General features: G+C 38.1%; 2 protein-coding genes across 2 annotated transcripts; one reads left to right on the top strand and one right to left on the bottom strand.

Moving 5' to 3' along the window:
* Positions 1-425: 425 nt before the first annotated feature.
* On the bottom strand, positions 426-6,263 carry LOC117395055 (secreted frizzled-related sequence protein 4-like). The gene is made up of 6 exons (XM_033993907.3): positions 5,710-6,263; positions 5,318-5,398; positions 5,072-5,137; positions 4,469-4,667; positions 2,911-2,974; positions 426-2,033 (listed from the first exon to the last, which is right to left on the bottom strand). The coding sequence occupies exons 1-6, from the start codon at positions 6,149-6,151 to the stop codon at positions 1,851-1,853; spliced, it is 1,035 nt and encodes a 344-aa protein (XP_033849798.1). The 5' UTR covers positions 6,152-6,263; the 3' UTR covers positions 426-1,850.
* A 7,505-nt stretch (positions 6,264-13,768) lies between these two features.
* LOC117394564 (mammalian ependymin-related protein 1-like) lies at positions 13,769-26,463 on the top strand. The gene is made up of 3 exons (XM_059021005.1): positions 13,769-13,843; positions 21,785-21,992; positions 24,478-26,463. Exons 1-3 carry the CDS (start codon positions 13,769-13,771, stop codon positions 24,666-24,668), a joined length of 474 nt encoding a protein of 157 aa, XP_058876988.1. The 3' UTR covers positions 24,669-26,463.
* Positions 26,464-27,210: the final 747 nt, after the last annotated feature.

Below are 27,210 nucleotides of genomic sequence, written 5' to 3' on the forward strand. Positions count from 1 at the left end.
TTGTTGATCCTGAATCACTTGGATCCTTTAAGAGCCAACTTGACAAAGTTGTAAGATCAATCAGCTCCTGGGAATTGGACAAGCAAAGGTGGGCCTAATGGCTCCTTGACTCCTTTCAACCACAGTTGTACAATACATATACCTGACTACACTACCTACAGTATGTAATGTGTAATAATCACCCACTTGTGAACTAAGTGAGTAGCAGTCACAGAATTAAGTGAATAGACCCTTGTTACATTTTACAAACCTTTCCCTGCCAATGTCTTGGGACTAAATGTGATCATGTTGAGAAAAAAAAAAAACTCATTCTGTATAGGGTAAACCCACAGTGTATACAATACATTACCAGGACAACAGCTTTTAACATAGACATGCATTAAAAATAGCTTTTGAACAAAACACTTCTTAGACACTTGCAGTAATATATTTTATTTCTGTAACAGGAATGATGAACTTTGAAAATGTATGAGGGAATGCTGCACATTGTGGTCCTATTGTCTTTGTGTTATGAAAAATGACCATCTGTTTAAAAAATGATGTGACATAAACTTTTAAAAAGCTGTTCCAGCAGTTTTGTTCAACTCAAACAACATTGAGGCATGCAATTAAGCCTGCTATAAAAATAGGTGAACCTGAGATTCACTTACTTATTATGCCTGAAATAAATCCAAATTCCTTGTAATGTACATTCATTACAGCTTCAAAGTAGTGCTATCATTTTGATTTAATCCAGGCCTTAGTTCCATAAGTGGTTAGTGAACCTGCTAAATATGAACCTCCATTTTTAATTAAACCTTTTCTTTACTAGTATTCCATTTTTTTTTGTTTTTTACTTTATTAGAAAGCATACCCTGACAGTCAACAGTGATTATATTGTCCAATTATCAGTAGAACATTATGGACTGAAGTTTCCCTTTCCTGAATACCTGCTTACCACTGTGAGAGACAAGCTACTATACCACTTCTAGTAAGAGAAGGGTTTAAATGACACCTTCAAAATAAAAGCTTTTTTCAGACTGTGTTTTTTTATACTGATAATATTTTTTACATGAAACACCTAAGAGATTTTAATGCCTCATTCAATTATCTTGCTATGTATGGGGCAATTTATCTTTAAAAACTGTTATGAAAAGTAGCCATGTGTCCAAATTTTAACTAGATTTGGCTTATATTGTCCTGGCAAAAAAAATTTGAAAAATATCCAGTAATGTTTGTTAGTATTTGAAAAAACATCTAAGCAACCCAACAGCTCTTCTGAGTGCTACTTTTATTGTTGAATTAGTTTGAGGTTGATTTTGGCATTGCATATGGCCTGCATATGGGTCACATCATTTACTAACAAAACAGCTTCCAATTAGCCAAAATTAAAGGACAGAGATTAAGTCCAAGCCGGGGACTTCTCAACACTGTCAAGTTATTTTGCGAGTCCCTAAGGAACACCTTTTTTTTCATAGAGAACTTTTAAATAAGGAGAAAACAACAGAAGCCAGTCTGAAGTACATACACATTCTAACAAAGGAACATTTCTCAAAAAGTGTAAACCAAAAAAAAAAAAAAAAAAATCAGATATCTGAAAACCATCATAATTAGCTATTTTTTGGCACACAGTACTGTCACAAAAGGCATAACCAGATGCTGTCAGCAAGGAATATGGGAGAGCACACATTGTGATAATTATGAAATGTGAGTAAGCTTGATAAATGATAACCACACGTTTAGTGCAAAACCATTGGCACTGGCTGTAATGTGATGTGATATGCTGCAGGAATAGTGTATGAGGACAGTGAAGGGATCTGTCCAACCCTCGTCATGCAAGGACGTCACACATTTCAAAACTTCACTAACACTTATGGTTTCTTGGATCTTGCATCTCTCTGAGTGTTCTTGTTTTTTCCTGTTTTCTTTGGACTCCCAGGGGTTGAACTTGACGTCTTTGGGTTTAGTTTAGGGGTTTGTCCACTGCGGCCAGCATTCTGGTTCTTTTCATGGTTTACACGCAGCTGCTGGTCCTGTAATCTTTGTTCCCATCGCTGTTAAGACAGTTACAACATTTTAAAGGATAGTGCTTTATAGATCACAGTTGTTTATGAAACCATGAAGAGCCTTTTCTATGGTGTTGGGAAAGTACTACTTCTTTGTTTAGGAGTGTTATGGTTTACCAAGTTTATTTCACTCCTGAATGCTTTCTGTACTGTAATAAGGTATTCTAATATTTAAATATTCATTTGGATTTTGAAAGACTATTGAAACATTAAAAACCCATGTTGTTCCCAGAAATATTACAGTATTATCTACCTCCTCTTTCAATATATGAGGCTTCATTTGGCCATTTAGAAACAAATCTTAACATGCTGCTTCATAAATCGATCCAAGCACCTAAACCGGAAATTACTTCAAATATCCTAGGATCTGATATGAAATTAAAAGCGAGTTTTCATTTACACTGTTCATTATTCTATATATTTTTTCTGTTTTCCATTCTTGTTACCTTTTTTACCATAAAATAGTTTGCTGCCAGTAAAACACAAATTGGGGATTTGTGCACACTTTTTTTAAATACAAAGAAAAAAAAACATAATAAAAGTAATTTAGAAACAAAATACTTCTTCAGGTTTTTCATGGAGATGTTGCTTCAGGGGAGGGCTACAACATACAGCAGTTTGAGCCACACTTGAGGTATCACAGAAAAGATCAATTCACTCAGCTTTACATTCAGAGCGTGCACAATGCACAATTACATATCAGCACTGTCCCTGTCAATTTCAGGAACATGATTTCTTATTATAATATTTAAAAATCCTTATCACTGCTACTGTAAAGCAAGCACTTACAAACAACATGTCACCTTCACTCTTAAACTCTTTACAATTTCAGTAGTTGATTTGGAGCATATACAAGGCTTATTACCTTATACCTCTTGACTAGTTGGTCTTTCCATCTTTCAACAAAGCAGCCTTCCAGCAGCATCAGCCTGGAACAATAAAACCCAAAGCATCCTTGATAAGAGTGATCAATAATGCCTTATGTTTCTGTAAGCAATCTGGTATTTTGCCTAATCAGTTACCAAATCTAGGTACTTTAACAAGAACACACAACAATGGGGGTACAGTTTGTAGTTTGTTCATACTTATGTTATTTATGACTGAAATGTTACCAACATTTCTTTCACACTACAATAGCTGAACAGATAATTGAGACGTATTGTTGACTATACTATGAAACAAAATGTCTGTCTAAAAGAATCAGGTACATTGGCATCTTAGCATGTAAATTGAGCGTTTCCTTAAAAAACAATTATAGTTCCATACACTGAAGTCAAGGTTATTTTGTCAGTACTCTGTATTGCTTATATCAACTTGCTACTGCTATTCCCCTGCTTAACAAAAGTTAACAAAAAGCTAAGGCGAATGTGCGTTCTGAGAAGCTGGGAGAATTGTGCAGCTTTCCAGTTTGCAATAAAAAGTGCAAAAATCAATGTATTGTTTGTACCATTTACACTTGTATAGTACATTTTATATTTTGTTTATATGTTGTGTGATTGCTTTTTTAAAGGTGGATATTTATGCATGCTGTATAAGAAGAACTTCTAAGCTATCTTCAATAAAGAACCTGTGTTACTTAATGCTGGTTCTGCAATGCTTGAATGACTGTGTTTTATACCACATTAAATGACACATCCCCTATAGATTATTTCATTTGTCAGACTTTTGCTTTACACTACTGTGGTCAAGTCCATCATCTATGTGGTATATCCAACCCCTGAAACTATAAACTTACTTTCTTGCTCATAGGACTTAGGGTGACATCAGGAGGGATCCTAATACCTACAGCTCAGTAAATCCAATAACCCTAAGAATGTCTGGAAAACTAAAGGATCAGAAAAATTATATGGTACTACAAGTAAGCTGTTACGCTGCTGAGAAGTAAGAACATGTTTAGCCTTGGTTACCTTTTTATAGTGCTCTATATTATAAATTTAATCTTAACTAATTTATTTAATTGTGTGCAAACCAGGGAAATAAAGTGGTGCCTAATACACATGCAACAACCTGTTAATCTGTAGCAACATATTCTACTAAATTAAATATTTCAAAGGATCAAAATGGACTTATTATTATTATTATTATTATTATTATTATTATTATTATTATTATTATTATTATTATTTATTTATTTATTTCTTAGCAGACGCCCTTATCCAGGGCGACTTACAATCGTAATACAATCATTTAATTGCAACATGTGGATACTGTCAAATACTTATTTTAAACGAAATTAAATATTTTACCACACCATTAAATCATTAAAGGATTGAAACATTAACGCCTGATACAAGTCGTCAACAATACATCGAAATCTAAATTACAGCAGACTATTGACAAATGTTTATCTCAAAAACGAGTACGTGATAATAGTTGAATCTGCCTTGTAATGCTTTTCGATCATCAATGAAACAGGTCCTTACCGTGAGCGCCACTGGTAGCACATGATTAGTACATCCTGATTAGGAGAAAGCTGTGGACACTGGCAGGATGAGTTGGTGATTATAGGAACATGAGCACTCGGGATGGGAGTTAAAGACTTCAACGTCTCTTTAACCTCCACCACTGTTGTTATTTCATTGCAGCCACTTCTACTTACTCCTTTAACTTTAGCATGGATAACTAAAAAAAGAGAGAGAACCAAATATGTTAAAAGGTCCAATACAAGTCGAATAATCTTTATTAATCTAAAGCCTGCAGCTAAATAAATGAATCACTCAGTCTACATAACAACATAATAAACAACGGGAAAAAGACATGAACAGAAATAGATGCGCACCGAACCTGTTTTACACACACATTTAATGTTGCCTTGATGCTTCTGGTTCGCTTTCTGCATGGAACACTTAAATTATATTCCAAAATTAACCGAAATAAAGTAAACATGATCCTGAAATATGGATTTATTGGTTATAGAAGGGCATTTTTTTTAGCCGACAACTAAGATGTTAAGACACAAATTGAAATGGTCTGTTGTCGTTTATTACAATAGGATATCTGAATGCTGATAAATATGAAATACTTACCATAGCTGTATTTCTTTTCAAGGTAAGTTGTTAACGTTGGCTTAATTTTTCTGCATCTGCAGCTATCTGTTGAAACATATTTTAAACGTATTTAGTTTGTGAGAGCATTTAAAAATGCTTAATCCTTTTTAAAAAAAAAATAATTCTGGACAAAAAATATCAGGACAGTCTCAACTGAAGGACCAATTATAAAATAGGAGAGCAATTCGCCTTCTGGACATTTAACCTCCATTTTATTAGACACACCTGAACTCCAGCTTTTGCAGTCAGACGCTTGTGGTTTTTCATGGAGCATCATGTCCCTTGAAAAGTCCAGCCACTTCACATCTGGGTTAAAACACAGACCATAACTAAAATTAAAACACACGGTAATGCTCCGAGACCCGCCCTTGTCTGATTTAAATACTGTAGTATTTTTCAGATTGTAGCCCACAGTTGTTATTATTATTTAACGGAGAGTTATTATTATTATTATTATTATTATCACATTTGAGCAATGTACACATTGAGCAATTTGAACAATTTGCAATTTATTATGTGTTTGCACACTTACACAGCGTGCATATTATTATTCTTTACGCATTGCATGTTTCTAAATTGTTTTCTTTAAAATGAAACTTGTGGATTTTAGTGCTCACCTTCAGGTAAATCGGTGACAATCGCCTCTGGAGAGATGCAGACCCCCCTGTCATACACAGGTAAGTCGTCACACGCCAGGCTTTCCGGCCAGCTGTGGTTGTATCTCCGCAAGATAGGCTCGCAACCATCGCGGGCTCTCTGGCACACAGACTTGCAGGGTTTGATGGGGTCGTGAAGGAATTCAAGGGTGCAGATGGGTGCGTACATGGCACAGAGGAAGAATCGCAGCACTGAACTACAGTCGATATTCACCAACTCTTCGTACTGCTCAATAGCCAAGATGGCATTCTCCTGGGTACTGTGATGGAGGTGGTTGGGCATTCTAGTGATGTTCCAAGGCATGCTCTTGCACATAGGTATCTTGACAGGCTCACAGGGAGCACCCCGGACCAGCACACCTGAGCTGATGCACAGAGACACCGCAGCAACTACAGAGAACATTTTAGTTCATTTATTTTCCACACAAATCACCTGCGGAACAGTCTGGAATTCCTTTTATATCTAACTTTTTTGAAGTACAAAACCACGTCGAGAAGGACGATCCCTACTTGCACTTAATCAAAAAAAAAAAAAAAAAAAACCCAGAAAAAAAAACAACCAGCAAATGCCAATAAATCCCAACAGTCTCGGTGCAACAGGCTGATGAAGTAAGTGAGGAGGGACACCCTTGGATTTTATCATCAGGAGAAGCTGTCCGCTTGGAGATTGAGCAAGAGAGCCAGTTCATTGAAATTACTATGGGACTTGATTTAACGTGGGATGAATACTAACACCACAAGTGACGCGGGATCTTTCCATTTCTTTTTTGGCTGCATCATTTATTATTTTCCAGACACAGTGACATCATCCCCATTTCGTTTAATCCCTAGACATCTTCACTAAATTCTTCCTGTCCCCGATTTTTGATACACTTTACACTATATGCAACGAAAGGTACCCGTTTCATGAAGCTGAAATACTGTCAGCCCCAAGGCTGCAGACGGAATTTAAGAGGACTATTGAACGCGCTAGGACTGGTAATTTTTTTTTGTTTACTTCAAATATAATGTACATTTGCAATCAAAATATAAAGCTACAATTTAACAATGACACTACGCTGTTCTTATCGTGACCAGAAGGGGGCTGGTATTCAATTTTCCAAATGTGCACTTTGTGAATTTAAATTAGCGTTGGTGTCCTAGCAGTTTGAGGCGCAAGTATTTGCAACCTTGTAAAAGTCAGTCAGTTGCAAGTATCTGGACATTATATGAGACAAAAAATAATAATAAAATGGTTGAAACAACTGAATAGCTATAAAATCTGCCTTTTCTGAAACTTCTGATAAATGCTCTGACAAAAGTAGACAAACACCCTGTTTTAGAAACTACATAAAAATGAATAGGCAGGCGTAATTGTCCAACTGTATGCAAATAAAAAAATACATCATTATGCATTGTATTTAAAACATGCCTGCGTCTGGAGAATAGACATACCTCTGCGTGCTGTTGCACAAAATGACATTTCTGCTCCTATTTCGGGACCTGCCCAGGAAGAGCAAACAAGGCCTCAAGGTGCCAATCTAAATTAAGAAAGACTGATAAATGTCTGTGCGCTTTACAAAGCAGGGCAGGATAATAATACCAAGAATTCCAAAACTGTTGCACAGTCGTGTACACATAACTGGCTCAAGAAGTAAACCTCTAGAGCAGGAGTCTCCAATCCTGGTCCTACCGGTATCCCTAAATTAATTAATTGAACCAATTAAGCTTCTAATAAGCACTTAATTGTAGCAATTATGCAATTTAGGGTACAGTTGGAACAAGAACCAGGAGGGACACTGGCCCTCCAGGACCAGGTTTGGAGACCCCTGCTCTAGAGGCTTTATTAAGAAAACACAAACATGTTCGTTCACCTGATGATGTTGTTTCAAATTAATCGATGCAATTACAGATGGTATTTCCAGTTAAGTAATTAAAGCTGTGAACATAGTTACAATTAATGTTAAACTATTTTGTAGAGCTTATTGATTTAAATGCATTTAGCAAACTACTCAAATTGTGCTTAGTCAGCAATGTATGTTTAGGTTAATGATATTCACATACCCCTAAATATCTATGTATAGAAAGTATAGAATATTGTAACTCTCAACTATACAGAATTATTTACTACTATAAACTACAGCAAGTTTCTATACTATAAAACTACTACAGGCCTCTACAGCAACAGTATATTGTACTATTAGTATTTATAGTATTATGGAAAACAGTAAGAGTACAATAGGATTCTATAATATGATTATAATTTTATATAAGATTCTATATATGAATATAGAATCTTATATAAAACACTATATAATACTATAAAGTTATATACTAAGTAGTACAGTACTACACAAATACTATAGGGCACTAGATTAATCCTAAACTATGAAATGCATTAAATTATAGGCCATGTGTATTATTTTCTAACATATGTAATATGAAACAGTACCAAAGAAATATATTAAAAGGAATCATGATGACACACAGCTGTTGAAAAATGCCAACCCATGAATGATTAAGCGTTTTTCAATCCATGGCACTGTATTTAATAGAAAACAACATCACTATAACTGTAATAGTTCATTATTTTATTTTTCACTTCAATTATTATTTGAACTAAGAATTAATCATATGATAGTGGTGTAGGTGTAGTGGTGTAGTGTATATATATATATATATATATATATATATATATATATATACAGTAAATAATAGATGGGCTTCAGTGAGTTACAGGAAAATAATTAGATCTAGGGTTTCTGTGACGTCATAAATTACGAGACCAAAGGTTGAGTAATTTATAAACTGTCACAGAAACCCGAGATGGAATTGTTTTCCTGTAACTCACTGAAGAGGCCCATCTATTATTTTTTACAATAATTGGATATCCTTGTGATGCTAATAATAAAGAAGATGAGATTTAGCAGTACAGTTTGTTTTTTTAAAACGTAGTGTTACAGTGCTGTACAGATGTTCTATGTCGTTATCCGTTTCTCCAGTTTATCTGAGATACGAATGTACCAGCTTTACATCTTTTTTTTTTTCTTAACGTATTCTCATTTTGTTGTTAATGAACATTTATGTACTGTGGATGTTGTCGAGTGATTGAAAACGAGACATTTTGTGTTTGAATTGAAAGTGATGGTCTTGAGGAGTAGAATGGGTCAAAGTTCAAGTATATTTTCCTCTAGAGGAATGATCACTTTTTGACCTCACTAGTGTGGTATTATGCTTTTTTTTTTTAGAATGGCTCAGGATGCAAATATAGCCTTCATCCATGTATATATATATATATATATATATATATATATATATATATATATATATATATATATATATATAGGCAGCCTTTAAAATTATGCATTTAAAAACGAGATTATAGTATATATATATATCATGACATTACATACATAGGCTATAACCATAAATGAAATTACATTTTCAATACTCTCTGCTAAAAGGTATTTTGTAATAAATCACTTTTAAAACTGTAAATTATTATAACTGCGTTGTTATTGTAACATATATGGGCAGATGAGGTATAAGGTTTTAAAAAATGAAAAAAAAACTTAATGTCTTAAAAATGAATGCATTTTGGTATTTTTGGTTTCTTAGGAATGTAAACCATATATATATATGTATCAGACCTTAATAATCTCAGTTTCCCTTTTTATTGCTTGATTCATAAGCGTAATATCATTAAAGTGTCATTCAGTGTAACCACACCTTTTTAAAATATTTTAACTTATGTACAGTTTATATACAGTTAACTGTTATGTATTTATAATCTTAAAGGAAGACAGACACATTAGTAGTGAAAAATTGTTATGAAAACTTTATTGGTTGTTTTGTTTTTGTTTTTTAAAATCACTGAGTAAACGTTTGATATGGTCAAGGAAATTCACAATTTAATTTTAGATTCATTGTTCAATACGTAAATGAAACTTACTGAAAAAAACTTGAACTACAATATGAAAGGAATGTAGTCAACATTGGTAAACAGAGGAACACAGAAAGAACAGAAATTTAACACAACATGGGAAAAATAACATTTTGCATTAGGCACTTTTGACAGCACATTATCTTTATTATTATTATTAGTTTATTTAGCAGACACCTTTATTCAAGGCGACTACAGAGACTAGGGTGTGTGAACTATGCTGCAGAGTCACTTACAATTATGTCTCACCTGAAAGACGGAGCACAAGGAGGTTAAGTGACTTGGTTAGGGTCACACAATGCATCACTGGCTGAGGTGGGATTTGAACCAGGGACTTTCTGGTTACAAGCCTGTTTCTTTAACCACTGGACCACACAGCCTCCTATATCTTGCTGATGATAATGGAAAGTCAACATCTACCAGGCTTTTGTGAATTGTATCCAGTGTCAGAGCTGCACAGTTTGGAATATCTGGAAGTGGAAGGCTCTGGCTCTGTAATTACTGCAACAATGTCTGACTTGTAATAAAAAATGACATCAGAAACTCTGTGCCAAACAAATGAATTCTTATCATCTAACTGACACATGCAGTTTCAGCTTCTTCAGCTTCTTATTCCACCTCCTTAAGGACTTGCCCTACATATGGTAGCTCATCATACCTCACAAAAACAAATCGAAAACTCTTCAACTGGTAAATTGCTTGCTCGCGGCTGCCACCAGGTGGCGTTACAGGTCATTAGGGGTGCTGCTACAATATCAGAAAATGTACAGGTCCTAAAGTTGTATAAGTATGCAAAGTTTCACACTTATATAAAAAAAAAGTGCACAATCTTGCCTATTTGTTGTGCTTATTGGACTATGATGTGTTGTCAGATTCTGTATCATATAGAGAAAAACATGAAAAAGCACCTTGATCGATTTTGGTAAGGTACGCTGCTCTTGCTGCAGGATCTTGATTAATATGGGCTCTGTATCGAGTTACCTTTTCCCTGATTGACAAGGGTATCTGAAAATTTGAAGAACAATGAGAAATTGTATACAGACGTGCTCAAATTTGTTGGTACCCTTACAGCTCATTGAAATAATGCTTCATTCCTCCTGAAAAGTGATGAAATTAAAAGCTATTTTATCATGTATACTTGCATGCCTTTGGTATGTCATAGAATAAAGCAAAGAAGCTGTGAAAAGAGATGAATTATTGCTTATTCTACAAAGATATTCTAAAATGGCCTGGACACATTTGTTGGTACCCCTTAGAAAAGATAATAAATAATTGGATTATAGTGATATTTCAAACTAATTAGTTTCTTTAATTAGTATCACACATGTCTCCAATCTTGTAATCAGTCATTCAGCCTATTTAAATGGAGAAAAGTAGTCACTGTGCTGTTTGGTATCATTGTGTGCACCACACTGAACATGGACCAGAGAAAGCAAAGGAGAGAGTTGTCTGAGGAGATCAGAAAGAAAATAATAGACAAGCATGGTAAAGGTAAAGGCTACAAGACCATCTCCAAACAGCTTGATGTTCCTGTGACAACAGTTGCAAATATTATTAAGAAGTTTAAGGTCCATGGAACTGTAGCCAACCTCCCTGGGCGCGGCCGCAAGAGGAAAATCGACCCCAGAGTGAACAGAAGGATAGTGCTAATGGTAGAAAAAGAACCAAGGATAACTGCCAAAGAGGTACAAGCTGAACTCCAAGGTGAAGGTACGTCAGTTTCTGATCGCACCATCCGTCGCTTTTTGAGCGAAAGTGGGCTCCATGGAAGAAGACCCAGGAGGACTCCACTTTTGACAGAAAAACATAAAAAAGCCAGACTGGAATTTGCTAAAATGCATATTGACAAGCCACAATACTTCTGGGAGAATGTCCTTTGGACAGATGAGTCAAAACTGGAGCTTTTTGGCAAGTCACATCAGCTCTATGTTCACAGACGAAAAAATGAAGGTTTCAAAGAAAAGAACACCATGCCTACAGTGAAACATGGAGGAGGCTCGGTTATGTTTTGGGGGTGCTTTGCTGCGCCTGGCACAGGGTGCCTTGAATCTGTGCAGGGCACAATGAAATCTCAAGACTATCAAGGCATTCTGGAGCAAAACGTACTGCCCAGTGTCAGAAAGCTCTGTCTCAGTTGCAGGTCATGGGTCCTCCAACAGGATAATGACCCAAAACACACAGCTAAAAGCACCCAAGAATGGATAAGAACAAAACATTGGACTATTCTGAAGTGGCCTTCTATGAGTCCCGATCTGAATCCTATCGAACATCGAACATGGAAAGAGCTGAAACTTGCAGTCTGGAGAAGGCACCCATCAAACCTGAGACAGCTGGAGCAGTTTGCTCAGGAAGAGTGGGCCAAACTACCTGTTAACAGGTGCAGAAGTCTCATTGAGAGCTACAGAAAACGTTTGATTGCAGTGATTGCCTCTAAAGGTTGTGCAACAAAATATTAGGTTAGCGGTCCCATCATTTTTGTCCATGCCATTTTCATTTGTTTTCTTATTTACAATATTATGTTAAATATGGAATAAACAATGGTGGATGCCAATTACTTTTGTCAGTTTCAAGTTATTTCAGAGAGAATTGTGCATTCTTCGTTTTTTGTGGAGGGGTACCAACAAATTTGAGCACGTCTGTATAAATCTATAATGTCAAACTTGGCTATTCATAAACAAAGTAATGTCTATTTGCTCTTAATAAGTAATCTCATAATAAGTAATCAATGAATCTGTTAAATTCAGAGATCATGTTTGACGTTATGTGGTGTAACCATCTGGACACTTTGGTGTAACCTGTAAACTGGTTACACCAAATGACATTTTCCATCTAATGCTATGCAACAGGCCATTATTAGGCCACCTATACACAACAATGACCTTGAACATATTCTATAACAATCACATTTCTGGTGATATATTGATTTTGAAAATATTTCTTTGTTATCACCTTATTCTAGATGGTACACCGATTGACGTGGTGATTTACAGGTCCTGTAAGGAGTTATGAATGTGCATTTTTAAAATATTTATGAGAGACATACTGCCCTTGGTCAACATGTGCTGGGTCCCTTTCCGACTTCCTCATATACTGATGTCATAGATCATGGAGTCCTCAGCAAATATGGTCTAAAAGGGCTGTTTGATGTCAAGTTACACCATAGAACATTGGAGGACATCAATTTCTTGGACAAAAGTGTTTCTAGTAAAAACCTCATTGTAAATTAGAATAAGCATACAACATTTCTCCACGTATCAAAAGACCCTCACAGAATTATGCCTATGTATTTTATTAATTGTTTTATTCTGAGTTTGATAGTTTTTTTCTAACTTTATTTGCATGCATAAGCTTTCGGATGGTGTGGCAGGGCGAGGAGCCATGCACATGAAAAGGGGGCAGGGCAAAGCCCTGCCATAAATGTATTGTTTATTTTTAGAACGGGGTACCCCTCCGCCCCTGTGCAATTTATTATTTTGAATTTGTTTTGTTGTATTATTATTATTATTATTATTATTATTATTATTATTATTATTATTATTATTATTATTTATAAATATGACGAAGTAGTTGTGTTGTTTTGTTGTTGTTTTATTAAATGTGACGGTGAAGAGCCGTAGGTTTTGTTTGGCAGTGTGGATGGGAAGCCCCATCCACAATTTAAAAACCTCGGCACCTGCATATAAGCCTGCAGTTCTCCCTGCTCTGGGTGGCTGTTCTAGGAAGGAGGAACAAGAGCGAGGTAAACTGAAAAGAAAACTAAACTAAAATAAATCTGTGTCAGTCAAGGCTACTGCCCAGCCTGACCGATTTATTTATTTTTGGGTTTGAGATTTTGTTTTATTATTGCTCTGTGAGCAAGAGTGTGTTTTTTTGTTAAACCTTTTATTTTATTTTTGTGTTTGAAAATAAAAACGGCACGCCGCGCCTTTTTCACCGCAGTATTTTTGTTTGTTTTCTTCCTGCATTCTGGCCTGACGTCACCACTTAGCTATCCTGTCACACGTGGTGTCCAGGGTGGGATAACCAGCACCTCCTGGACTCAGGCCGGAACAGGTACTGCAGGTTTTTGTTTTTTTAGTTTTTGTTTGTAGGAGAAGAATGGGAAGGAAACTGCAGCAGCGATACCTGCAGCACCAACAGCAGCAACAGCTGCCACCGGGGGACGTCGGCCAGGTCTGTTGTAGACGAGTAGTGCCCTGGTTGTGGGGAGTTTCGGCACAAAGTGGCCATCTGCCCCACCCAATACCAGGGAGAGGAGTGGGCTGCCCAAATGAGCCAGGGCCAGGCACCCCGGGGAAGACCCCAGAAGTGGGAAGTACCAGCTGTGGCCGCAAAACGGGAGAGCAGCTGGGATGCCACTCTGGGCGGTCATGTACAACTGCTGGTGCCCCATCTGCAGAGAGCAAGGGCATTCCCCACTAAACTGCCCCCTCCTACCGGAGGGGTGTCTGCTGCGCCCCATCCCCACCAGCAGAGGGAGAGTGCCTGCTGCTCCTGCCTCCACCAGCAGAGGGAGGATACCTGCTGGTTCCATCTCTGCCAGCAGAGGTACTATGCCTGTTGGTCCCCCAGCTATAGCCAGAAGGGGAGGAGGCCCTGCCACCTTTGCTGCCAGAAGGGGAGGAGCCCCTGCCGCCTTTGCCGCCAGAAGGGGAGGTGCCTCTGCCTCCTCTACCATCACCACCTGGAGGAGAGGAGCAGGAGCTGCCTCTGCCTCCAACTTCACTAGGGGGAGAAGTGGAGCTCCCGCTGCTGCCTTCATGGCTGGGGGCTCCCCTCCCACCGTTGACTCCAGAGGGTCCGCTGCCGCCGGTGCCTCCCGAGGGTCCGCTGTTGCCATTGCCTGGGGTCGCCAGCTCTGCCTTGGCCAGGGACACCAGCGCTTCACCACCCCGGGATGCCTGCCTTGCTCCACTCAGGGATGCCACACCCGCTCCGCTCAGGGATGCCGCTCCCGCCTCGCCTGGGGTTGCCTGCCGCTCCTGCCTCGTCTGGGGTCGCTGCCTGTCCCGCCTCAAGCTCCACAAAGAGGAGCTGCCGACCATGAAGAGGGGGGGGGGGGGGGGGGGGGAGGACAGGAGACCAGCTTCCCCCGCAGCAGTTTCGTTGCATGAGATCGTGTGGCTGGAGCCCCATAAAGGGGAGCTGCTGGCCAGGAGGAAGGGGGGGGGGTCAGGAGACCTCCCTCCATGGCCGCCCCCATGAACACCTTGCTTCCCCCTCTACCGGGACTTTGAGGCTGAGGGGGGAGGTGGCCAAGTGTGCATTGCACGAGGAGCCGTGCACATGAAAAGGGATCAGGTTTTTTCAGCCAGGCGGCGACAGCCACTTTTCCGAGTGAAAAGGCCTGGGGAGAACCCTGGAAAAGACATGTTTGCTAAAATATGTGTTTCTTTCAAAACTGTACATTTGTGATCTATATAATGAATGAATATGCATGGTGGAAAAAAATACTTTAAAGTAATGTCTGCTGCTTGTTCAGCATCCCGACTGTGACCAGCCTCATTTATTATATTTAATGGCTTAAATGTTTAGAAAACATGTATGTCATTAGCCCATGTTTTTCACCATACTGAAAAACAGAGGGTCAATTCTTCAGGGTTCTGCGGTTCATTTTGCAAGTTAACCACATTTCTGAAAACATTGGTACAACATCATTGGTCATTTGCAATGCCACTCAATCAGCTTTCAGCTGAGTCTTCCTTTTGGTTGCACTCTGTATAACTCCAGAGTTGTTCATTACTGTTGAATGGTTTGGCCTCCCTGACTGTAAAGTTTGCAGAGTCGACAATTTATTACAATTGGGCTGTTTTGAGGTTTTGAGATGGGGGGAAGAGAGAGAAGAAACGTGGGATTTAGAGTGGTTGGCAAGTTGTCATGGTTTGGGAATTTGGTTTTTGACTTTTCCATAAAATAGTAGAGCACTTAAATCCCTAAACATCTTAGCAGAGCAAACTTAATATTTATACAGTAGTTTAAAGTAAGTCTACCTCAGTAGCTATATTGAACATATACTGCTATGAACTTAGATTAAACAAATTTCCTGATACTACGAATTTTCTACAGTCGCTTATTGATTCACTAAACACAATAACCACCCGGTAAGAAAACATTGAATAATATTAATCCTACCATGCATTTCGAGTTGCTATAGTGCTCACTCATCAGTGCCATTTCTATGAAGCATTGAAATTAGTGTCCCGTGCAAAAGAAAACTTGCATTGTCTTTGCAGACAAAAGTGGAGGCGTTGAAAGCGGTGGATAATGCACCTCTTTCACTTACACCTGTATTTTCAGTCAAATGCACAGTACTTTTAAATGTATACTACTTTTTTATTGTACTGTTATTGAAATTAGATTTCTTCTTACTAAGAATCCCTGAGTTCCTCTTTAGCATGGTAATAGTGGTATCAGTGAACCCTAGACCCAGCACAGTCTGTGATATGTATGCAGGCCACAGGTTGCAAACAAGACAATCCTCTCAGATTTCAGCCATTAATCCTATCCATCTGTTATACCATTGGCCCTTGTTCAGCTTGTGCTTTCAAATTTAGACTAGCCTTGCCCTTCTGTTCCAACTGCAGACTCCTTGCAAAAGTTAATATGGAGTTGTCACTGCATCTGATTTTCTCATCTCTGAAAGAGTGTACTGAACCTGCATACATGCTGCAGTATCAACATTGTACACAATGTAGTCGAGATATTGACTACAGGCAAATTGGAATTAGAAATGTGGAAGAAGGTGTGTTCATGTTCTTCTTATTGCTCTCCCTGTTGAAGAATAACAAAACAATACACATTGTATGTTGTAGGGATTGGAATTAGTAGAAGCCCTCTGTAACTCTTGTCTTGTTTTTTTAGCAATGTCAGTACCTGTACTTTACTGTAGTCTACATGCAGACACAGTGGAAAAAGTGCTGATCTTTAGAAAGTGTGTCTGCCAGTCGGGTAGTGACACCTAAATCACCTTTGTGTTGACATCACAATGAATCTGTGCTACTGTTCAGAATGTCTGTAGTTTATAAATGACTGTCTAGAATCTGTTTCTGTCTATTAGGAAAATGGAAACATAGCTGAGACTGGTACTGTGCTAAGCAGGTGTGCAGGTTTGGAAATACCCATATGAATGTTCTTTTAATAACATGGCGTTCAACGAGAGGAAATCCTTCATGAGATACTGGAGTATCCAGTAATAAATGTGTACTTGTGTACTTCCATAAAACAACATGTTCACCTGTTAAAAGCAGTATGGCAGGTTGTATTCTTTAGAAATATGGAATTAGAACTTTAAAGAAACAGATATGGGAGGTCGGACATTTTAAAATGTAATTTTCAATTTCAGAACATACGTTTTACATAAAATTGAGATTGAATTGCTTTAGGTTTGCCCAGATTATTGAATAGCTGTTTTGTAGCATTTACAATTAAATATATATATATATATATATATATAGAGAGAGAGAGAGAGAGAGAGAGAGAGAGAGAGAGAGAGAGAGAGAGAGAGAGAGAGAGAGAGAGAGAGAGAGAGAGAGAATTTAAAAAAATGTACAAAGTTTAATTTGTGCTAAAGCTATATAAATGTGTCTGTTGAACAAAACTAGAATGAACTTCTGTGCGTGTACAGTATGTACCATAAGATTTCTGAATTTCTTATATAAGTTTTGCTCCAAAAAAAAATCCAGGTTAGTTTACGAATATGAAAATGATTCTGACTAAGGTGGAGTATTCCACAGGAATGTTAAGACTTCCGTGACTGAAGTCTATAAATATGCTATTTTTATGTTTCTACCTGTTAGCTGAGGACCTTGGTCTATACTCTTGTCAGGAGAGAAATAGTAAACTTATTCCTGTCAGGTTTTATCAGCATGGGGCAGTCTAAACATGTGCTGTGTTGCAGAGTGACCTTTTCCTGTGCAATGGAAAATGTTCAACAGGGACAGTTGTATTTTTATACCAATATTATTTACAGGTCTTGTCCTTCTTGGTAATGCTTCTTGCATGGAGCCGTCCTTGAAAAATAAAGTGCGAGCTATGCATGTCTTTTTGTAGCTGTGTTTAATATTTATATAACAGCAGGGCTCCTCAGATCTATTGGAATTCCCTGTTTAATAATATTAAAACAACATTGGAGCAGGGGCTCCCGAGTGGCGCATCCAGTAAAAGCACTCGCTAGAGTGCAGGATGCGCTCTATAGCCTGGCGAGTTCGAGTCCAGGCTATTCCACAGCCGACCGTGGACGGGAGCTTCCAGGGGGCGGCGCTCAATTGGCCGAGTGTCGCCCGGGGGGAGGGAGGGTTAGGTCGGCCAGGGTGTCCTCGGCTCACCGCGCACCAGCGACCCCTGTAGTCTGGCCGGGCACCTGCGGGCTTGCCTGTAAGCTGCCCAGAGCTGCGTTGTCCTCCGACGCTGTAGCTCTGTAACTATTAAACCCATCATAATTGTTAGGATCGATTTCTTCTGTGTGTCAAAATGGTTATTGATCATACCAAACTGGGTTCACTATAAATGCACACCCATGGAAAGATGCTAGTCAGGCAAAGGCCTAACAGTTAAAAATCCAAATATTTCCAGTTGTAGTTTTTTCATACTTTTTCAACTTTAAAAAAAATTCCCCCTTCATCAGCTAAGTTAGCCTTAGATGCTGTCCTAGAGTTCGGGTACACATAGACTACTGTAGCTGTCTTCATGTATGTGGTCTCTTAGAACCCCATAGGTATATAACAAGATGTTTAAGTGGGAGAGCTGGTATATTTAAACAATAGAGCACAACAGGGTGTGTGTCGTGGGAGATCACCAGGCCTCAAATGTGTTGTAAAGCCAAGTTCATTCACCCGCAGGAAAAACACACATTAGTGCTGTGCTGAGACTATACAATGGCTGTGAGGTCATTTGAAATTAAAAACATAGTGTTAAAGAGAATTGCGGCCATGTCCTTTCAGGCATATGTTTTCTGTATGTTTGTGGTTTACATTTAATATGCAACGGAACAGTGTGTTGTGTTCCAAGATTCTTTTTTTTTTATTGTGCTATCAAACCAGACCTGTCTGCATCCAATGATTTATGAGGGTTCACTAAAATATACAAATTCCATGCAAGTCCATGTCAATTCTTATTATGAAAAATGGCCAGCGGTCTCTCTTTAAATAAGTGCAGTTGGCTTGTGAATATGATCTTTTATTTATTTATTTATTTATTTATTTTACTCATACTGTTATGTAAGTATTAACCCCTAGAAATGCTTGCTTATGTTTTGATGAAAGGTTTGCATACAGTACAGTGTATGCATGAAACAGGTAGGGAACCAACACTCTCCTTTACTAAGTAAGTACAACAGCGTAACAGTACATTTTCTTATTTTTTGTTTCACTGTACCTGTAACAGGGCGAGCAGCCCTGTACATTGTTTATTTATTTTTAGATCGGGGTCTCCCCCTCCGCCCCTGTGCAGTGTATTTATTTTGTATTATTTTTATTGTATTGTATTGTATTTATGTCGGCGAGCGCCGTATGTGTTATTGTTTTGATTAAATGACGGCGTAGCCGGTTTGTTTTGTTTAGTTTGGATGGGTAGCCCCATCCACAACATAATTAATTAAAAACTCGCGCAGAAGGTGGCCATCTCCCGAATGAATTAAGTGATTTAATTTGTTGCTAATCGGGAGATGGTCACCTGTTATAAAAAGCCTGCAGCTCTCCAGCTCGAGGTGGGTGTCAGAAGGAGAGAGTGTGCGAGAGGAGTGACGGAGAAACGAGAGAAATAAAGTAAACATAGGACTAGTGAAGGCAATCTGCCCAGCCTGACCTGTGTTGCAGTTATTTTGTGTTCGTGATTTGTTTTTGTTTACCCTTTTATTTTGCTCTGTGAGCGAGTGTTTTTGTTTAAATATTTATTTTATTTTTGTTTGCTTTAAATAAAACGGCGCCCGCGCCACTGCACCATACCTTTTGTTTTTGTTGTCCCTTCTTCTGCCGTGACGTCAGACCACTCAGCCGTTCCTGTCACAGTACCACACAATCATTCTGTGGTGTTCTTGTTGCAGTTACTCAACTATTTTTTTTTTTAGTTTTGATAATTATGTGCTGCTTTTCAGTAGCATGCCATAGACATGTATAATAAAGGCTAGATCAGTCGAAGTGTCTTTGTATTAGTTAGCTCCAGCACCCTCTAGTGTACAGCCGTGATTTGCCATGAAAACAAAAGTAAAAATAAGAAAACTAAATTTGAATACAGACTCTTTAAACTACTGTAGTATACATTACATAATTACATTTAAAGGAGTGCTAAACAAAATCTAATTTATTGCCACTTTTTAGCAGTTTTTGGCATATATATATATATATATATATATATATATATATATATATATATATATACACTACCGGTCAAAAGTTTTAGAACACCTCCATTTTTCCAGTTTTTATTGAAATTTACACAGTTTAATGTCTCAATGTACTCTGAAATTAAAGCATAGAACAAATAAACAATTTGAGATAAAAAAAGAAATCATGGAATCATTTTGTTTAGCAAAATTTAATCTAAATTTTTGAATCGTCAAAGTAGCCACCTTTTGCAGATATAACAGCCGAACACACTCGTGGCATTCTTTCTACAATGGAAATCAAATACTGTTCGGAAAGTCCTTCCCAACACTGTTGCAGAAGTTCCCACAAATGTGTTGCACTTGTAGGTTGCTTTGCTTTCACCCTTCTGTCCAGTTCATCCCAAACTAGCTCAATGGGGTTTAAGTCTGGAGACTGTGCTGGCCATTCCATGATTTGAAGCCTACCGTCTTGTTCTTTTCTTCTAAGGTAGTTCTGACATAGCCTGGAGGTATGTTTTGGGTCATTATCTTGCTGTAGGATGAACCCCTGACCAACTAGGAGTATTCCAGAGGGTATTGCATGGCGCTACAAAATGCTGTGGTAGCAGTTTTGGTTCACGGTGCCACTCACTCTGTGCAAGTCGCCGACTCTGGATCCAGCAAAAGAGCCCCAGACCATCACGCTTCCTCCTCCATGTTTGACAGTTGGTGTCACACACCGAGGAACCATCCTTTCGCCTACTCGAGGGCGTACAAAAACCCTGCATGATGAACCGAAGATTTCAAATTTTGATTCGTCGGTCCATAAGACCTTCTTCCAGTCTTCAGTTGTCCACTGGCGGTGCTTCATGGTCCAGGCAAGCCTCTTTTTCTTATTTTGCCATCTTAGCAATGGCTTTCTTACTGCCACTCGACCTGTCAAACCTGCAGCTCGAAGTCTTCTCTTCACAGTTGAAACTGAGACTTGCTTACTTCGACCAGTGTTAAGCTGTGCTTGAAGCTGTTGTCCTGTGAGCCGCCTATCACGCAAGCTGTTGACTCTCAGAAACTTGTCTTCTGATTCTGTTGTGGCTTTGGGTCTGCCAGACCTCTTCCTGTCAGAGTTTCCTCCAGTTTCCAAGTGCCTGTTGATGGTGTAGGAAACTGTACTCACTGACACCTTGGCTTTCTTTACAATTTCTCTAAAGGAAAGACCTACACTTTTAAGGGTTATAATGGTCTGTCTGTCTTCCTTTGTTAATTGCCTCTCACCATTATGAGAGCAATCTACTACTTCCTGCAGTACAATACTGTCCAAATAATGCTTAAGAGGGTGTAGTAACACAGTCTGTTCCACTGCTTTTATACAGACACAGGGTTTGTAAGTAATCAACAAAAGTTGGGACACCTGTAGGAATTGTTAGCATCAACTTTCAAGGCTTAATTTACTTCCATTGCTGCAGAACAGCTGTAAGTTGTTAACCCATTACTTGTTCCTGAAAAAGGCCTTTTTGTATAACTCTGAAATGTACATTATTTTTCAGTTTTTGGTAACCTAAACTTTTTTTTTAACCTCTGGCAGTTTACCGCTTACCTTTGTACCATTTCAGGTTATTCACTGGACTTGAACTGCTTAAATTTCAATAAAAACTGGAAAAATGGGGGTGTTCTAAAACTTTTGAAGAGGCGCCAGTAGTGAATTAATGGTCTTATTTATAAGACCATTAACTCCAATGTCAGTTTTAATCTATGTTCTTTTTTGTATTCTTCCACAAACCTGGCCAGTTAAATGTGATGTTTATGTTGTTCCCAAGTTCTTTGAATATATCTACCTGTACCAGAGTAGGCTGATGTTTCAGATTGAGCAGATCACAAAGCAGTGCTCCAAGATATCTCTCCCTGATGCTTGGGACCCCTATGATATTCCAGATAAATCCACCTATGAGGATCACTATTTCATTGGGGGACCCAATGATAAGATAGAGGTGCAGGAATGGTCAGACAGAAAACCTGCAAACAAAAGTAAGTTTGCTTTGAAGCTATTATCTGCATCACATGTCCCACTAATCTTGGACTACCCAATGTTTAATTGTGTGAGGCAGTTCAAGAGTTAATGCTAATCAGGGTCTGTGAAAACAGTCCTCCATTATAAAGTGGTCATGAGTGCCTCTGCATTGGCAAGTTGGCCACTAGTTGGAGGTAGCTGAGATACAGCTGTTTGTAGTTCTGAACCTTGCTTTTTGTTTGTATGATTTCTCTTCTGTAAGTCGACACTAACAGAGGTTGGTTTTGTATCTCAGTTACAACAAGATTCCAACTGTTTAAACCACTCGATCTAATATGGCATACCCCTTAGATTATGGTAGATTATGTTTTTGTTCAAAAAAACTGCCATTTCTAGTTTTTTGGAGTCTCTTTTTTCTGGTGTATTAATGTTGCTGGTGTGTATATTTCCTGTGATTAGAATTGTATGCATTCACATGCAATTTATGTACATGTATTCATTTATAGATACTGTAGATAGATAGATGGTTATATACAGTACATACATACATGACTGATATTGAGAGATAAAGGAATTATCCACCTTCAGAGAATAAACACTCTGTCACTTTGTTCCCATCTGGGTTTTGTCCCTGGTCAATACATTTGAAAGACTTTTCACAGCTGTTTTTAGCTTTCACTTCTCTCAACAGAAGAACATCAGGTCCTTTATGTAAACTTTGCAGAAACCTGCACAAGCTATTTTGATTTCATCTTACGGATGATAAAGCACACCTTTGCATATATGTGAATTACATTCCCATTTACTTTCTCTTTTGAACTGTCTGCAGGTTAGGCACTTTTTCAAACCTTGTTCTACAGGTGCCCTTGGGAGCCCATACCGTCAAGCGTTTGAGGAAATTTTTTTCCACTGGATCCACAGAAGTAGACGTTGGGGTTCCCATAGGATACCCTTCCCAATGTACAAGTAAATGAACAGGCTTTGTTGACCTTAGCAACGGTTGCATTACACTGGGTAACCAAGTAGAGCTTCCTCCCTGAGGATTCAACCTCCTTGCCATGGGAGTTTTGTTTTTCAGCCCATTTGTATTCATTGAATCTTCTGTAAATCGATTAGTGTTCACAAACAAAAAGCGTGAGCTGAGATACGTGGATAAACAGCTTGGCTGACAATGATCTACATGTTTAAGCGGACCAAATAAACCTTGTTTGCCTTTCCACGTAGTTATTTGCATCAGTTAGGTACCCGGTTCCCTGGACCTTTGTGGAGACTTCTGTATTCAGATACTTGGTTAAGATGGTTTATAAGCAATAATGTTCTCATGGCTGGCAGCGATTCAATCTTATTTTCCCAGGACTGTTGAATAAGCTATTGACTGGTTCTTGTGTTCCATAGAGCCTGGTGTATTTGCTGGTTTTACTGTATGGTTTGAAAGCCTACTGAGCCTTTTTTAAATTTAGTAATAGCCAATTATTTTATTATTTTCTCCCAATTTGGCATATCCAATCATTTTTAGGTTCAGCTCACTGCTACCACTCCCGCGCTGACTCGGGAGTGGCAAAGACGAGAACAAGCGTGTGCCGTCAGCCGACCACTTTTTTTCACACTGCAGACTCACCGTGCAGTCACCTCAAAGCTACAGCGTCAGAGGACAACGCAGCTCTGGGCAGCTTACAGGCAAGCCCGCAAGCGCCCGGCCAGACTACAGGGGTCGCTAGTGCGTGGTGAGCCGAGGACACCGCGGCTGACCTGCGCCACCCCCTGGGAGCTCCCATCTATGGTCAGCAATAGAATAGCCTGGACTTGAACCGGCGACCTCCAGGCTATAGGCCGCATCCTGCACTTCACTCGGAGTGCCTTTACCAGATGCGCCACCCGGGAGCCCTCCAATTTGATTCCTTGATAGGATTCGGTGATGTCTGTTTAATACATTCTTCTGTTCATTTCAATATACAGAAAATCATCAGAGTGCAAACCTTATATTTGCATTCCCCAAAGGTATATGCAATAAAAGATACTTACATTCAATGACAATCATTTCGATTCCGTGACACGCATGTCTTTCACAATGTCTCCATCAAGAAATGTTTGTCATTGAATTTTATTTGAATATTTCTACTGTATATACACCACCAATGAGTGTTTTATTGTTATATCCCCAAAGGTATTTTCAGCTTCCTTACTTATTGAAACTTTTTTACTGCTTTTCACTGTACACACCACAAGGTGCCTGTAAAGTGATCATCTACTTTCCTCAGATAATGTGGATTCCATTCCATGTACTTTACATTTCAACTTCTTAAATATTAAACATACTAAGAAAAAAATACTGCTTCTTTGTCTAGTAGGCCCGTCAGGGTCACATTTTAAACAGTAATATTTACCAAAGTAGTTGTTGCAGCTTACAAAAGGTACTGTTTAAAATCTATTTTTAGTACCCTTATTAATGTCTGAATCCTTCCCACGCATCATACTTAATAGAGAAACTGTTTGGTTTTACAGCTGAAGCCTGGGTTGGAGTTTACACAGTCAAGGACTGTTACCCTGTGCAGGAAACGTACACCAGGAACTCCAGCGTGACAACCTCCACCCGCTTTTTTGATCTACAGCTTGGGATCAGTGACCCAGGCGTGTTCACTCCACCCAGCACCTGCCAGTCGGCCCGGCCAGGAAAGATGAGTGAAGGCTGCTGATTGTGGGCACCAGCTGCCACAGACATCATGAAAAATAATATACAAAAAAAAGAGTCCCAGCCTGCTGACATGTTAATTGGATTTTGAAGCTGCGAGAAGTCACATGGGAGCAGTAAAATGCATTCTAATTTGCTAGTTAGCCAAGGTAATATTTTAACTCATTAATGTCTGCTTTCGTAGATCCTGAATAGCATTAATCTTGGATTACCTTAACTAAGGTAACATCCAAGATTATTGCTAATCATGGTTTGTGAAACCAGCCGTAAGTGTTTACAGTTCATGTAGAGAACAAGTCTGATTGTAGTGATTTTTTTGTTTGTCTGTTTTCTTGTCTGTTAAGTTGTTTATTAAGTTACAGAATGATGTTTGTATTCCTGCTTAATATGATGTGCACTGTATAAGCAGATATGGAGTAGGTGTTTTGTATTATTATTACAGACCATTAATTCATTTTTAGGTGCAATAAACCAATGAGGTTTATTGGTTTAAATTAAAACAGTGGGTGTTAGTAAACTAAACAGTGAATATATTAAATATGTAAAATGACACATTACTGTCAATTTTAACATTGAAATTGTGTTCTGATGTAGAAATGTTACATGAACAGGATGTACTTAATTACTGTACTATAGTAATAGAGTAAAACTTTGATAGTAGTGAGGGTCTTTAGATTCAACTCAAAAGATAAGAGCCACACTGGTGCCAATCCATGCATTAGGTGGACAGCTCAGAAAATGAACAGCAACTAAATAAGTACTCATTAAATAAAAATTGATATCAACAAAGAGATGTCAGTGTATTTAACTAACGATTTTCAAGCAAATATAGCAAGAGGCTTCCAGGTCTGGTTATCAAAAATATACTGTATACTAAACTGCAATGCAAATTATAATATTCTAATAGGACATTTAAAAAATTGTTTTTATTTAGTTTGTGATCTCGCCATATACTGTAGACTTATAAGCTTGTTGACTGTTGAGCTTAGCACAAACAATAATAATAACCCTATTAAGTGTTCATACAAGTTTTTGGCATGTTTGTTTGGAATTTTGATTAAATTAGGCCATAGAACTAGGAAATAAAGTGGATTATAAAGTGACAGTATATGGTTCTTTTTTTAATCCACAACATAACTTTTAGCTGGGAAAAGGTTTTTTAGTATAATATGTATTTGGAAATAAACAGGGCAAATGTGGATCCATTTTTACAGTGATTACTCATCAATGATGTTTGTAGAATAAAAATAAAATCTTTAAAAAATATTGCAGGCATTTTTCCAAAAATGCCTTTTCCCAGCTAAAGAGGAGTCTCCAGCACCTATATACTGTATTTGCATGCTGTTGAACTTCAGTCTACTCTACAGACCGCTCTCATGTTTTCTGGTTTGTTTGCATCTAAGTGTGCCCAGAGCTGCACACAAGTTAAATCTACTTGAAAACCACGATTGTGCAGCTGATTCCTAACATTCGGGTGTATCATTGACATGCCTGATGCCAACACATGTGACAGGACTGTGTTGCTGATTGTGGACAATGCATCTAAAATATGCTAATTGTGTTCTCAACCTGCTTAATCCCACTTTACAAAGCTGGAGCTGGAGCATCAACCTGTGTTTGGATACCAGTTATTAGTTTTTTTTTAATTTGTATTATTATTATTATTATTATCCAGGCCCTCTAGTGGATGCATAAGTAACTATATCAATCTCATTGTGAAAGAGAGAAACTCCCAGCAGCTGACTCTGTATTGTGACATTATTGATCAAAGGCAGAATAAAGAACTGAGTGGCACTGTTCATTGTGTTTTTAGTTTATTAACATTATCTTTATTTCTGTCTATTATAGATTAAATATAGCCTTTTCTATGTGATGAAATATGATGAAATGGAGCTCAGAAAGGAATTGCTTTTAAGACACATATCTTACAGCATTTACATTACTTCACGTAAGGATTATCAGAGTACCACAGAACATGAATGAGTCTCTACGTAGGAAATATGACAGAGATAAGTAATTGATAAATTACCCATCTATAGCTCAGTTTTTCTTGATTTGCTTCCCTGCTGGAAAATGTGAAAGTAGGCCTCAATTTCCTTTTACATTGCTACTGTAATAGATGCGACTTTCTGAAGCATATCGTATCTACCCTGAATCTGACACAGGCTAAATCTCATCATAGATACAGTGTTTAATAATGTTGTTTCCAACTGCAAATCATTGAGGTAATATGTACTTTTCAATGATTTGCTAAACAACATATTTCTTTTGAAACCAAGTTTTACTCTGCCTGTGGTTTCCACGGTTTCCTTGTATTTATGTAGTAAACACAATAATCTACCTTGGTGGTGTGTTAACTCTAGAGCTATAGTTGTGGGTGTCCAGCAAAGGTTAATTTTAAGGACACAACTGGATTATTAAACTAGAAAACTACACTACTGATTGAATAATGATAATACTTTCCTGTTTTATGACTGTCATTAATTAAAGGAGTTCCAAATAGATTTTACATTTTCCTTACTATTTTATGATTTTTACAGTCATTC

Source organism: Acipenser ruthenus, chromosome 3 (genome assembly GCF_902713425.1).
Source record: "Acipenser ruthenus chromosome 3, fAciRut3.2 maternal haplotype, whole genome shotgun sequence".
In the NCBI taxonomy this organism is placed as follows: domain Eukaryota; kingdom Metazoa; phylum Chordata; class Actinopteri; order Acipenseriformes; family Acipenseridae; genus Acipenser; species Acipenser ruthenus.